Genomic DNA, 15317 nt, shown 5'->3' with positions numbered 1-15317 from the left:
TTGTATGTAAAAAATACAGAAATTATATTATTTTATACTAATAGAATTGCTCAGAGAAAGAGATTTAGTTTATCATGTAATTCTCAAAAGGTAGGGGTCTGAATTATTGCCTCCCATGTTTTCAAAACTCCAGCACCCTCCCCTTGGGAGAATAACGACACTGAAATGTTTAATGAGATTAGAGAACACATTGGGTGGGACCTTAGACCCTTCCTCCATACAGAATCTCTCCAGGTCCTTGATTTATTTAGTCTGTCTTATGGACTGCCCTGTTCAATTCAAACCACAGGTTTTCAATGGAGTTCAAGTCCGAAGACTGAGTTGGCCATAGAACATTTTTGATTTTGTGCCCAATTTACAGTTTCTTTGTTTTGCTGGAAGATCCACTTATGGCCAAGTTTCAGCCTCCTAGCAGAGAGGTAACCAGGTTTTGGGCTAAAATATCCTGGTAGTGGTTAAAGTTGATTTATTTTATACATTTTTGCTCATCTTTATCAAGGGTATTAATAACTAGGTGCTTATTTTGATATCTTGTTTTTTGACTGAGTCAAATAGGGACATTGATCTGATTAACACCAGTAAATACAGTGAGTACTATCTAATAAAACAGGGACATTGATCTGATTAACACCAGTAAATACAGTGAGTACTATCTAATAAAACAGGGACATTGATCTGATTAACACCAGTAAATACAGTGAGTACCATCTAATAAAACAGGGACATTGATCTGATTAACACCAGTAAATACAGTGGAGTAGATGTAGAGTTTGTTTTAAATTCTCATAAAAAACGGAATTAATCAAACAGCACTTGTTGCTTTTTGTACGTGTTGATATAATATTAATATTTAATGGAGAGAAAAAAACGTTTCCCTAAACTGCTTTATAATATTATAATTCAATGAAGAATAAAAATAGTTTTCCCTCCTCAACTGCGTTTCCTCCCTCCAGACAGCAGATGGCGATATGTGTCTTTCAGGCGATGTTTCTAGTGTGACGTATAATCTAGTGGACGGAACGCTTCTTCAACAACTGCAGCCACCTCGGTAGCTCGCTAGCCGACAAAGTCGGAACATTCAAGTTCTTTAGACAATTTCGTGGTTTATTTGTCACTTTGCTTTAAACATACTTATGTGGAAACAACTAGATACCCCATTTAATTTAATATTTACGTTGTAAGTCAACTAGCTGGCTGGTTAAGTTAGCACTAGCCTAGCTAGCTAACATCCCCGACCATGAGTTCACTAAGCTACTCTCCTCCTGCTAAAGAAGAGGTCTGTTGGACGGAGAAAGAAGCTCTCGTGAAAGAGGAGGAGGAGGAGGAGGCTGTTACAATACAAAAACAAGTAGAGGGTGAGGCTGTTACCGTGAAAAAAGAAGAGAAAGACGTTACAGTGAAAGAAGAGGAAGACGCGTTCAGAGTGAAAGAGGAGGAGGATGTTACTGTGAAAGAAAAGGAGGAAGATGCAGTTTTTGGAGTGAAAGATGAAGAGGGGGAGATTACTGTCACATTAGAGGAGCACGAAGAAGAGAAGACTGGAGAACTGATTAACACTAGTAAATACAGTGAGTACTATCTAATAAAACAGGGACATTGATCTGATTAACACCAGTAAATACAGTGAGTACTATCTAATAAAACAGGGACATTGATCTGGTTAACACCAGTAAATACAGTGAGTACTATCTAATAAAACAGGGACATTGATCTGATTAACACCAGTAAATACAGTGAGTACTATCTAATAAAACAGGGACATTGATCTGATTAACACCAGTAAATACAGTGAGTACTATCTAATAAAACAGGGACATTGATCTGATTAACACCAGTAAATACAGTGAGTAGTATCTAATAAAACAGGGACATTGATCTGATTAACACCAGTAAATACAGTGAGTACTATCTAATAAAACAGGGACATTGATCTGATTAACACCAGTAAATACAGTGATTACTATCTAATAAAACAGGGACATTGATCTGATTAACACCAGTAAATACAGTGAGTACTATCTTATAAAACAGGGACACAAACTCTGCAGTTGTTGAACTAATGTGTGATTTTTAAAAGGGCATTCTACACTCAAATATGTTTTTGTACTGTATGAATTGTTCATGACGTCCTCCAGGGATTTTTAAACTTTTCCTGTTGAAAAGTGATATATAAATACAGTAAAGTATAAACACACTAATGGGAAACAAATAAATGTTTTGAGTAAAATAGTGTTTTTTTTAACAACTGCAAACTAGAAGGAGTGAATGATGTCATAGTAAGGCCTCCAAGGAGTTGGCTTGATGGGAAGTCGTGATGTCATCCAATAGGAGACTGATCTTCATGTGAATATTCATTATTCTTTTTAAAATCCTTCATGTTCTGTCAAGTTGGTTGTTGATCATTGCTAGAAAGCCGTTTTCAAGTCTTGCTATAGACTTTCAAGATGATTTAAGTCCAAACTGTAACTAGGCCACTCAGGAACATTCAATGTCATCTTGGTAAGCTCCTCCAGTGTAGATTTGGCCTTGTGGTTTAGGTTATTGTCCTGTTAGGACAGTTTTTTGTATTCAGATCTCTGAAATGCTCTCTACCTACGTAACATTTAGTGTCTCCTTATGTTACGCTGGGAAAACAGTTTTCATGGGAACAGAAATCCTAAATCATTTCAGAGTTTACTAAATCCAATGGTTCTAACCGAGAGTCACCTTAACTTTATTGACAACACCCAAATGGATACTGTCATTAACGCAGTTCTTCAATAATTACACATCATTCTTAATACTGTAGCTGTTTAGTTACAGTCACATGTTCAACTATCATCAGCTGATCCAGGAAATCATTTTCTGAATGACAGTCACATGACAGAAGCCACAACATGCAACAACAACCAAAGTGCTTCTTCATTCATTACTCTGGTAAAGACAGTTATGCCGTTCTCCATGTTGGATCCAACATCCCTAACAAATGGATGTTTATAATGTGTTATTGTCTGGTTGATTTACAGTAGGGTCTCGTTAGTCTGTTTGGACACAGAGATACACTCCACGTTGGATCCAACATCCCTACTTTGCTCATAATGTGTAGAGAAATGTTCCTTGATGGATAGGCTATTGTTCAACACACAGAGCTATTTTCCTATATTTGTTGTTATGGGCCCTACAGTAGGTCTATGTTGTTGTTAGGTGAAGTTATGGGCCCTACAGTAGGTCTATGTTGTTGTTAGGTGAAGTTATGGGTCCTACAGTAGGTCTATGTTGTTGTTAGGTGAAGTTATGGGTCCTACAGTAGGTCTATGTTGTTGTTAGGTGAAGTTATGGGTCCTACAGTAGGTCTATGTTGTTGTTAGGTGAAGTTATGGGTCCTACAGTAGGTCTATGTTGTTGTTAGGTGAAGTTATGGGTCCTACAGTAGGTCTATGTTTTTAGGTGAAGTTATGGGTCCTACAGTAGCTCTATGTTGTTGTTATGGGTCCTACAGTAGGTCTATGTTATTGTTATGGGTCCTATAGGACACTGTGTGTCATGCAACAACAACCAAAGTGCTTCTTCGTTCATTACATAGGTATGATTGTTGTTAGGTGAAGTTATGGGCCAATTTGGCAAACAGTGTACAAACCCTCATTGTCAGGCTGATGGAAAAGCCAAAGAGCATTTTACTGGTTGAAGTGTTTTTTTAAGTACAAAGTGGTTGATTTGCGATGACGACACAAACATTATATTAAGCAGGAAATTCAAACAAGCCTTACAATTATAATCCAAAGTAGTGTGAAATGAACTCATCATCAACCTGGAAATGGAGGTTACTCCCCTGAGTTTTCCCCCATTCACATTCAGAATACATTGTGAAAAACTAAAATCTTTGCTCACCATTTCAGATATACTACATCCATAACTAGTGGTTTCCTCATTACCAGATATACTACATCCATAACTAGTGGTTTCCTCATTACCAGATATACTACATCCATAACTAGTGGTTTCCTCATTACCAGATATACTACATCCATAACTAGTGGTTTCCTCATTAGCAGATATACTACATCCATAACTAGTGGTTTCCTCATTACCAGATATACTACATCCATAACTAGTGGTTTCCTCATTAGCAGATATACTACATCCATAACTAGTGGTTTCCTCATTACCAGATATACTACATCCATAACTAGTGGTTTCCTCATTACCAGATATACTACATCCATAACTAGTGGTTTCCTCATTAGCAGATATACTACATCCATAACTAGTGGTTTCCTCATTACCAGATATACTACATCCATAACTAGTGGTTTCCTCATTACCAGATATACTACATCCATAACTAGTGGTTTCCTCATTACCAGATATTCTACATCCATAACTAGTGGTTTCCTCATTACTAGATATACTACATCCATAACTAGTGGTTTCCTCATTACCAGATATACTACATCCATAACTAGCGGTTTCCTCATTACCAGATATACTACATCCATAACTAGTGGGTTCCTCATTAGCAGGGAGGAGTTTATGCAATCAAATTGTGTGTGCATCGCCCTCGTGCCGCAATTTTATTAAACACAAAAAGGGGCCTACATTGGATACAAAGAGTTGTCTGGCACACTGCTTCGAGTTTCAACAACATGAATAACTTATTTCTAGCCTACCATCATCGATTTTACTACTAATGTGAAAACAAGACAATATATGACTATTCTTGCTCATTTTAAGACAATTGTCAAATAATTTTTACATTCATTACAGACGTCAATTGTTGTCCAACATCATGGCTCCGCTGTTGGCATCACCTTTTACAGTGGATTACCGCTGTTGTGGGCCTTTAATCATCTGTCTGACTTTGTTGTTCACACAGGAGAGAGGCGGGACAGTTGTGGATCCTCTGGGGAGTCTCAACAACCTCTTGATGCTGAAGAGGCAGAGAAGAGTCTCTCCAGATCAGAACACCTCAATAAACACCTGCAGAGATCCACAGGGAAAAAATCTCACTGCTGCTCTGACTGTGGGAAGAGATTCACCTCATCAGGCATTAAAATTCATCAGAGAATCCACACAGGAGAGAGACCTTATAGCTGTACTCAATGTGGGAAGGGTTTTGCAGCATCTAGCAGTCTGACTCTACACCAGAGAATACACACAGGAGAGAAATCTTATAGCTGTGGTCAATGTGGGAAGAGTTTTAGTCAATCTGGCCATCTGACAGTGCACCAGAGAATACACACAGGAGAGAAATCTTATAGCTGTAATCAATGTGGGAAGAGTTTTACTACATCTGGCCAGCTGACTTTACACCAGAGAACGCACACAGGAGAGAAACCTTATAGCTGTGATCAATGTGGGAAGAGTTTTACTAGATCTGACCATCTGACTTTACACCAGAGAACGCACACAGGAGAGAAATCTTATAGCTGTGATCAATGTGGGAAGAGTTTTACTAGATCTGACCATCTGACTTTACATCAGAGAACGCACACAGGAGAGAAACCGTATAGCTGTGGTCAATGTGCGAAGAGTTTTGTTAAATCTAGCCAGCTGACAGTACACCAGAGAACACACACAGGAGAGAAACTCTATAGCTGTGGTCAGTGTGGGAAGAGTTTTACTGAGTCTGGTGGTCTGACTAAACACCAGAGAACACACACAGGAGAGAAACCTCATACCTGTGACCAGAGATAATCTGATAAAAAAAATCTCTGATCAAATATCAGAAAATACATACATGAAGAAGTTGTTTCATGATATCTATGAATTAATGTCACAATGTAGAATGTTTTAACATTGTAGAAGGAGTATTTTAATGATGTCACAATGTAGAATCCTAAACGTTTGTCCCCTGTTCTATTGATTTCAACATGATATGGATATTAGCCTCAGGGGGAAAATCCAGGCTCTGAAATGGAAGAGTTACTATTTATGTGATTTAACAAAAAATGACTAACAAAAAAAGAGTTGTGTTACACTTACCACGTTGGTGACCCACTTGAATCAAAATGCAACACTTCAAAATGTAGCTAGCAGCTTTCTACAAGTTGTCCTCTGACCAGGGATGTACACATTACCTCCAGATTCCATGTGGTTTTTCAGCTGTTCGTTTTAACAGGATGTGCAACCTCATGTCCCTCCTCTTGCATAATTGATTTCAACATGATATCGATGAGTGATGACAAATAAGTTCCTTTGTTTAGCGACCCCTACATTTAAATGTATCACTCCAAAATGTAGCTGACTGTCTTCTGCAGGTTGTCCTCTAACCAGTGAGGTAAAATATATCTCCCATTTCCATGTGTTTTTTAGTTGTGTTAGTTTCAACAGCACGTACAACCTGATTTCCCCCCTAATCGATATCAGTGATTTATTGCTACTTGTCAAAACAACAGCGTTTCTGGTGCAGTTTATAAGGTGCTTGTTTTAAAAAATACAAGTAATATGATTATTGTGGCAGATGTTTGTGTATATAGCACATGTTATGTTTAGGTTTTCAATTCATCCCAAACTGTTTCTGCTTATTGGTTATTGATTTGGACACGTTTAAACTGTGTTTTGACATTGGGGATATCCCACCTAGCAACATGTAATTGAAAAGACGTTGAAAAGAAGACTATGCCAAGTTTTTTCAGTGACTTGAAAACAACTTAATTTCAACTTAGTTGCAGGTAGCCTAGTGGTTAGAGCGTTGGGCCGTCATTGAAAATCAGAATTTGTTCATAACTGACTTATTGACAATTATTGCCTACCGGGGAACAGAGGGTTAACTGCCATGTTCAGGTGCAGAACGACAGATTTACCTTGTCAGCTCGCGATTCAATCCAGCAACCTTTCGGTTACTGTTAAATGAAGGTTAAAATAAAGAAATAAATACACATGGACGCAGTATAATCATTTGGTCTGTAATCAATTTTATTAACAATCCTACATCAATCCAGTATTTCTTCACAACATTCAAGCGTTAATTGTCTTTATTCCACTACTGAAGAATCATGTCTCACATCACCTCATATTTCAAACATTCAGCCTGACAAAATATACGTTTTATTATTCCATGCCTCACCATTAAGTTAATTATTGCCAATACATATTAACCAAGGGGTGTACATTTGATCACAATTTATTTGGACTTTTTCCGTATTGGAGATGAGTTTTGTTTGGGCTCGTTCCAAGTGGACCAGAGTTCTAGAAGCTAGTGAGTTTTAGGAAGACGAGAGTTCTAGAAGCTAGTGAGTTTTAGGAAGACGAGAGTTCTAGAAGCTAGTGAGTTTTAGGAAGACGAGAGTTCTAGAAGCTAGTGAGTTTTAGGATTCTATAGAAAGAAGAGAAAAAGGAGAAAAAAATATTTCAATTGTATATTATTATTTAGAAATACGTGTGTTTTTCTTGTTTTTAATTGTTGACAGGAGGTGAAGCATTTTAGTTGATTTTAATATGAAATGGAAGTTGTTTTCTGTTGGTGGTGAGCAAACTTGTCCAACAAAAATATAGGATATATTTGTTGTCTTAAGGTGTTACAGGCTTTGGTTTTTCCATTTATGTTTTGAGGTTGGACTTTAGCTCGTTAGCACGTCTAGCCCGTTAGCACGTATGGCCCGTTAGCACGTCTAGCTCGTTAGCACGTCTGGCTCGTTAGCACGTCTAGCTCCGTCAGCGCGTCTAGCTCGTTAGCACGTCTAGCTCCGTCAGCACGTCTAGCTCGTTAGCCCGTCTAGCTCGTTAGCACGTCTAGCTCGTTAGCACGTCTAGCTCGTCAGCACGTCTAGCTCGTTAGCACGTAGGACGCACTGATTGGTGTCACCTCGTTAGTCAGTATGTGTTACACCTGTGCTGGCTTGTCCATCTCGTTAGTGGGAAGGTGTTTCACCTGAGCTGGTCCAGGTTCTATTTAAGAGTGTCTGGCCCAGTGCTCCAGTTGTCTTGATACATGTGGAGAGTCAACACCTTTAGTTGCTCCACCTTTTTGGTTTACTTCCTGTCTTTAAGTTTGGTGTGGGTTTTTCTTTTGTTTTCCTCTTCTTGGGCAGATTTAGTGGGTCTCATGGTGGGTGTCTTTTAGATCCCAGTTGTTGTTACTAGTCAACTTCCAGTGGACACCCCATAGTGTCTTTCAGAACCCCTCCTAAAAAACAAGTTATATTTTGGGTTGGATGTTGCATCCAATTAATATTTTAGTCAATGTCATTTCCTTAGAATGCTCATTAGTCTTTCAGTTGTTAGTCTTCTGTTTGTTGTGTACTAAATATTTTCATTTTTATTTATTTTTTCCTGTGAAGCCATTGTGTTGCATAAAACTTAATTTGATTTCAACAAATGAACCCAATGACTGACCAATCAACAAACTCTTGGTCCCTCTTAGTATGAAAAACAGTATCAATCCCACTTTTCCAGCCTGCTGAAGGCGTGGTGGAGTGGTAAACACCACCCCCGGCTCTACCAGGGGCTTGAGGTGGTCTCCCACAGCTCTGCTTATGTCATGTTCTGTGGCCTTGCTGTTCCATTTCTTGACTGCCCCTGCAACACAGAAACACATTTAGTCATATTATATAAAACACTCAATGTAATGTATATGGAGCATCTATGGCCTCAGTTACACCTGGCACCTAAATGTGACTTCTGTCATCCGATCACTCCAAGCTGCATTAGGTTCAGATCTACCAGGATGGGCCTTTGACATAGTCTGGATGCAGTCCGGCCATTGAATATGCATAAGCAATGTAAAGATATGCTGGGAAAAGTACATTTTACACAAATGACCTTCATAAATCAAATGTTGTTGGTCACATACAGGTGTTCAGCAGATGTTATTGCAGGTGTAGTGAAATGCTTGTCCTTCTAGTTCCCACAGTGCAGTAATATCTAACAATTAATATCTAACAATTTCACAACAAATACCTAATACACACAAATCTAAGTAAAGGAATGGAATTAGGAATATATAAATATATGGATAAACAATGTCAGAGCAGCATAGACTGAGATACAGTTTATACATATGAGATGAGAAATGATATGTAAACATTATTAAAGTGACTAGTGTTCCATTTATTAAAGTGGCCAATGATGTCAAGTCTATATGTAGGCTGCAGCCTCTCTGTGCTATTTAACAGTCTGATGGCCTTGAGATAGAAGCTGTTTTTCAGTCTTTCGGTCTCAGCTTTGATGCACCTGTACTGATCTCGCCTTCTGAATGATAGCGGGTGAACAGGCAGTGGCTCAGGTGGCTCGGGTAATACAAAGAACATGCATGTATGCCTGAGGGGAAATTCACTTTCATACAGCCAAAAGGGGTGAGAAATTACACCAATACCAGTGGACAATTTGCACTAATGTAAATAAACATAGATGATGGAACATATTCCCTTTTGCTGACGTGATGAACCACTAAGGGGACATAAATATTTACCATCTAAACCATGTGTGACCTCTCACCTCTCTGGCTGTAGAAGTGTTCTTCCTAACCAGTCCCTCAACAGCTCTCTGACTGAGCTCCACCCTCACTGGGTCTTCAGAGGAGAGGAAGGCTGAGGAGGGATGGAAGGATGAATGGATCAGTCACTCAATAAAGTGTAGAACTGCTGTCTATGCTGTCTGACAATATCACTATTTTAGTAGTTCATTAAAGTAAATAAGGCTTTATGACTGCTGAATACCAACTATCAATCACTTAGATCATGTAATTTCAGGTAGAGATACATCCTTGGGACGTCCCTAGCCCGTTGAAGTTGACATTTAAAATGGTTAAGGTAGGGGTTAAGGTTAGGGTTTAGGGTAGGGATGTCCCAAGGATCCCAGATAGCATTGACCATTGTGCATTCTTCTGTCTCTTTTACATAGCAGGTGATGGGTTCTGACTTCTGAACTTGAAAATATTAAATATCCTTATTATGTGAAATTGAATGAAACAATAATGTATGTTGATGCTAATATGATGTACAATATTCCATCATGTTTCTATATGATAACAATAGCGTAAAATATTGAATATACAATTTTTTTAACAGTTTCACAAATTCATTTTAATTAACTTAATCATTATGATTCAACATCAGTTCACCGTCTCACCTCATACTGTATTGGAGCAGCAGCAGCTGACTGCCCAGTTCAACATCAGTTCACCGTCTCACCTCATACTGTATTGGAGCAGCAGCAGCTGACTGCCCAGTTCAACATCAGTTCACCGTCTCACCTCATACTGTATTGGAGCAGCAGCAGCTGACTGCCCAGTTCAACGTCAGTTCACCGTCTCACCTCATACTGTATTGGAGCAGCAGCAGCTGACTGCCCGGTTCAACATCAGTTCACCGTCTCACCTCATAATGTATTGGAGCAGCAGCAGCAGCTGACTGCCCAGTTCAACATCAGTTCACCGTCTCACCTCATACTGTATTGGAGCAGCAGCAGCTGACTGCCCAGTTCAACATGACTGCCCGGTTCAACATCAGTTCACCGTCTCACCTCATACTGTATTGGAGCAGCAGCAGCTGACTGCCCAGTTCAACATCAGTTCACCGTCTCACCTCATACTGTATTGGAGCAGCAGCAGCTGACTTGATCGTTGATGCTATTCATCATGTTTGAATCTGAGAGTAAATAGAGCCGACTACACTCTAAAAATGAAGGGTTCAACTGGAGTTGTTCTCAGATCCCCTAAGAACCGTAGGGTTCTTGGTCAATGAAAAACAGCCCCAAAAGGTTCTTCAAAGAACTTGTTAGAAGGTGGGTTCATCGAGGAACCTCCGTTGTTGCTGGACTTCTTCCGGGAACTTCGCAATTACAACTGAAAACGATGGTGACAAGTTTGGATGCGACAACAGTTAAAAAGGTTAAGTTGGGTTGATGTTTGGCTCTGAATATGTCTCGAAATAATGTATTATAATAATATAACATACTAATAATGAGTAACGAAGACAATGATAGTTTTCTGTGAATATCTTCCATAACGTTACTATAGTTAATGAACGTAAATATTAGAAAGCCGGGTTTGACCGTCGGCGTTGTATGAGCTACAGTACAGTACCGTTAGCTAGCTAGCTAACGTTATGTCCTAACTAGGCACAACTAGGTTTGGATTATTTCCTCAACTATATTCTTTCCCATATATTCTATATCGTTTCCATAAAGCCAACATGGCTTTACACTCTCATTAATGTAAGTTTCCAATCTAGAGCAGTTCTCACTTTTGTGATAATAACTAGCTAACTTAACTAACTAACTAAGGACAGTGACCTGTCCAGACGAGATGTTACAACGAACTGAATCGTCAATGGAGGTCTTCCTCTTTATATAGGCTGCTACAGCATGCAATTCTAATAACTCACAAGGGGGCAGAACGTTACATGGACAATACTATCCCATTTTGGACACGTTACATGGACAATACTATCCCATTTTGGAAACGTTACATGTACAATACTATCTCATTTTGGAAACGTTACATGGATAATACTATCCCATTTTGGAAACGTTACATGTACAATACTATCCCATTTTGGAAATGTTACATGTACAATACTATCCCATTTAGGAAACGTTACATGTACAATACTATCCCATTTTGGAAACGTTACATGTACAATACTATCCCATTTTGGAAACGTTACATGTCCGCCCCCTTGTGGAGGGAAATTAATATCTTAGATGGTAGCTGTAGATGGGATTCAAATGCATAATGGTATTAATACAGTGTCTAGACTACCTCTTTTGTATAAATGCCCTTCAGAATCCCAACACAGTATTGCCACGCAGCAAAATGTTGCATATAATATATAACACTTACTCTTGAGTTGCTGACTTGTTGCACCCTTGACAACTACTATGATTATTATTATTTGACCATGCTGGTCATTTATGAACATTTGAACATCTTGGCCATGTTCTGTTATAATCTCCACCCCGGCACAGCCAGAAGAGGACTGGCCACCCCTCATAGCCTGGTTCCTCTCTAGGTTTCTTTCTGGGTTTTGGCCTTTCTAGGGAGTTTTTCCTAGCCACCGTGCTTCTACACCTGCATTGCTTGCTGTTTGGGGTTTTAGGCTGGGTTTCTGTACAGCACTTTGAGATATCAGCTGATGTAAGAAGGGCTATATAAATAAATTGTATTTGATACAGATCTCTGTGAGGAACTATAGATCTCTGAGAGGAACTATACATTTACATTTAAGTCATTTAGCAGATGCTCTTATCCAGAGCGACTTACAAATTGGTGCATTCACCTTATGATATCCAGTGGAACAACCACTTTACAATAGAACATCTAAATCTTTTTAGGGGGGGGGGGTAGAAGGATTACTTTATCCTATCCCAGGTATTCCTTAAAGAGGTGGGGTTTCAGGTGTCTACGGAATGTGGTGATTGACTCCGCTGTCCTGGCGTCGTGAGGGAGCTTGTTCCACCATTGGGGTGCCAGAGCAGCAAACAGTTTTGACTGGGCTGAGCGGGAACTGTGCTTCCGCAGAGGTAGGGGGCCAGCAGGCCAGAGGTGGATGAACGCAGTGCCCTCGTTAGGGTGTAGGGACTGATCAGAGCCTTAAGGTACGGAGGTGCCGTTCCCCTCACAGCTCCGTAGGCAAGCACCATGGTCTTGTAGTGGATGCGAGCTTCAACTGGAAGCCAGTGGAGTGAGCGGAGGAGCGGGGTGACGTGAGAGAACTTGGGGAGGTTGAACACCAGACGGGATGCGGAGTTCTGGATGAGTTGTAGGGGTTTAATGGCACAGGCAGGGAGCCCAGCCAACAGGGAGTTGCAGTAATCCAGACGGGAGATGACAAGTGCCTGGATTAGGACCTGCGCCGCTTCCTGTGTGAGGCAGGGTCGTACTCTGCGAATGTTGTAGAGCATGAACCTACAGGATCGGGTCACCGCCTTGATGTTAGCGAAGAACGACAGGGTGTTGTCCAGGGTCACGCCAAGGTTCTTAGCACTCTGGGAGGAGGACACAATGGAGGTGTCAACCGTGATGGCGAGATCATGGAACGGGCAGTCCTTCCCCGGGAGGAAAAGCAGCTCCGTCTTGCCGAGGTTCAGCTTGAGGTGGTGATCCGTCATCCACACTGATTTGTCTGCCAGACATGCAGAGATGCGATTCGCCACCTGGTTATCAGAAGGGGGAAAGGAGAAGATTAATTGTGTGTTGTCTGCATAGCAATGATAGGAGAGACTATGTGAGGATATGACAGAGCCAAGTGACTTGGTGTATAGCGAGAATAGGAGAGGGCCGAGAACTGAGCCCTGGGGGACACCAGTGGTGAGAGCACGTGGTGCGGAGACAGATTCTCGCCACGCCACCTGGTAGGAGCGACCTGTCAGGTAGGACGCAATCCAAGAGTGGTCCGCGCCGGAGATGCCCAACTCGGAGAGGGTGGAGAGGAGGATCTGGTGGTTCACAGTATCAAAGGCAGCAGATAGGTCTAAAAGGATGAGAGCAGAGGAGAGAGAGTTAGCTTTAGCAGTGCGGAGAGCCTCCGTGACACAGAGAAGAGCAGTCTCAGTTGAATGACCAGACTTGAAACCTGACTGATTTGGATCAAGAAGGTCATTCTGAAAGAGATAGCAAGAGAGCTGGCCAAGGACGGCACGCTCAAGAGTTTTGGAGAGGAAAGAAAGAAGGGATACTGGTCTGTAGTTGTTGACATCGGAGGGATCGAGTGTAGGTTTTTTGAGAAGGGGTGCAACTCTCGCTCTCTTGAGGATGGAAGGGACATATCCAGTGGTCAAGGATGAGTTGATGAACGAGGTGAGGTAAGGGAGAAGGTCTCCGGAAATGGTCTGGAGGAGAGTGGGGGGATAGGGTCAAGCGGGCAGGATGTTGGGCGGCCGGCCGTCACAAGTCGCAAGATTTCATCTGGAGAGAGAGGGGAGAAAGAGGTCAAAGCATAGGGTAGGGCAATGTGAGCAGGACCAGCGGTGTCGTTTGACTTAACAAACGAGGAGCGGATGTCGTCAACCTTCTTTTCAAAATGGTTGACGAAGTCATCCGCAGAGAAGGAGGAGGGGGGAGGGGGGAGGAGGATTCAGGAGGGAGGAGAAGGTAGCAAAGAGCTTCCTCGGGTTAGAGGCAGATGCTTGGAATTTAGAGTGGTAGAAATTGGCTTTAGCAGCAGAAACAGAGGAAGAAAATGTAGAGAGGAGGGAGTGAAAGGATGCCAGGTCCGCAGGGAGGCTAGTTTTCCTCCATTTCCGCTCGGCTGCCCGGAGCCCTGTTCTGTGAGCTCGCACTGAGTCGTCGAGCCACGGAGCAGGAGGGGAGGACCGAGCCGGCCGGGAGGATAGGGGACATAGAGAGTCAAAGGATGCAGAAAGGGAGGAGAGGAGGGTTGAGTAGGCAGAATCAGGAGATAGGTTGGAGAAGGATTGAGCAGAGGGAAGAGATGATAGGATGGAAGAGGAGAGAGTAGCGGGAGAGAGAGAGCGAAGGTTGCGACGGCGCAATACCACCCGAGTAGGGGCAGAGTGAGAAGTGTTGGAGGAGAGCGAGAGGGAAAAGGATACAAGGTAGTGGTCGGAGACTTGGAGGGGAGTTGCAATGAGATTAGTGGAAGAACAGCATCTAGTAAAGATGAGGTCAAGCGTATTGCCTGCCTTGTGAGTAGGGGGGAGGGTGAGAGGGTGAGAGGGTGAGGTCAAAAGAGGAGAGGAGTGGAAAGAAGGAGGCAGAGAGGAATGAGTCAAAGGTTGACATGGGGAGGTTAAAGTCACCCATAACTGTGAGGGGTGAGCCATCCTCAGGAAAGGAACTTATCAAGGCGTCAAGCTCATTGATGAACTCTCCAAGGGAACCTGGAGGGCGATAAATGATAAGGATGTTAAGCTTGAATGGGCTAGTGACTGTGACAGCATGGAATTCAAAGGAGGAGATAGACAGATGGGTCAGGGGAGAAAGAGAGAATGTCCACTTGGGAGAGATGAGGATTCCAGTGCCACCCCCCGCTGGCCAGATGCTCTCGGGGTATGCGAGAACACGTGGTCAGACGAGGAGAGAGCAGTAGGAGTAGCAGTGTTTTCTGTGGTAATCCATGTTTCCGTCAGCGCCAAGAAGTCGAGGGACTGGAGCGTAGCATAGGCTGAGATGAACTCTGCCTTGTTGGCCACAGACCGGCAGTTCCAGAGGCTGCCGGAGACCTGGAACTCCATGTGGGTTGTGCGCACAGGGACTAGGTAACCTCGATAGTTTATCTGTACTACACCTTTATCATGATACAAAGGCAACTATGTAGCTAGCTAACGTAACACTAATCAAGACGTTCCTTTGTAATGTATTGAGTTTCTACAGTGCTGCTAGTCGGTAAAGTTGGCTAGCTAGCAGTGGTGTTGACTAAGTTTGACTAGGTTTAGAA

The 15317-nt window shown here is 41.8% G+C and overlaps 1 protein-coding gene and 1 long non-coding RNA gene across 2 annotated transcripts in view; one reads left to right on the top strand and one right to left on the bottom strand.

Annotated features, from left to right (window-relative positions):
* The window catches only part of LOC123733384 (uncharacterized), a 325585-nt gene that overhangs the window by 140098 nt on the left and 170170 nt on the right, over positions 1-15317 (bottom strand). The gene's annotated exons all lie outside the window — the stretch shown is intronic.
* LOC145876424 (uncharacterized) lies at positions 1024-6863 on the top strand. Its single transcript, XM_082972195.1, has 2 exons — positions 1024-1568; positions 4853-6863. Exons 1-2 carry the CDS (start codon positions 1238-1240, stop codon positions 5671-5673), a joined length of 1152 nt encoding a protein of 383 aa, XP_082828321.1. The 5' UTR covers positions 1024-1237; the 3' UTR covers positions 5674-6863.

Source organism: Salmo salar, unplaced genomic scaffold (assembly GCF_965601325.2).
Source record: "Salmo salar unplaced genomic scaffold, fSalSal1 ptg000587l, whole genome shotgun sequence".
NCBI classification, from domain to species: domain Eukaryota; kingdom Metazoa; phylum Chordata; class Actinopteri; order Salmoniformes; family Salmonidae; genus Salmo; species Salmo salar.
The sequence above is the reverse complement of the archived record's forward strand: the minus strand, read 5'-3'. Positions and strand labels throughout refer to the sequence as shown.

Coding starts and splice junctions, on each gene's coding strand:
- LOC145876424 (XM_082972195.1), top strand. CDS start 1,238: ATGAGTTCACTAAGCTACTCTCCTCCTGCTAAAGAAGAGGTCTGTTGG. Junction 1,569..4,852: donor GATTAACACTAGTAAATACA/GTGAGTACTATC, acceptor TTGTTCACACAG/GAGAGAGGCGGGACAGTTGT.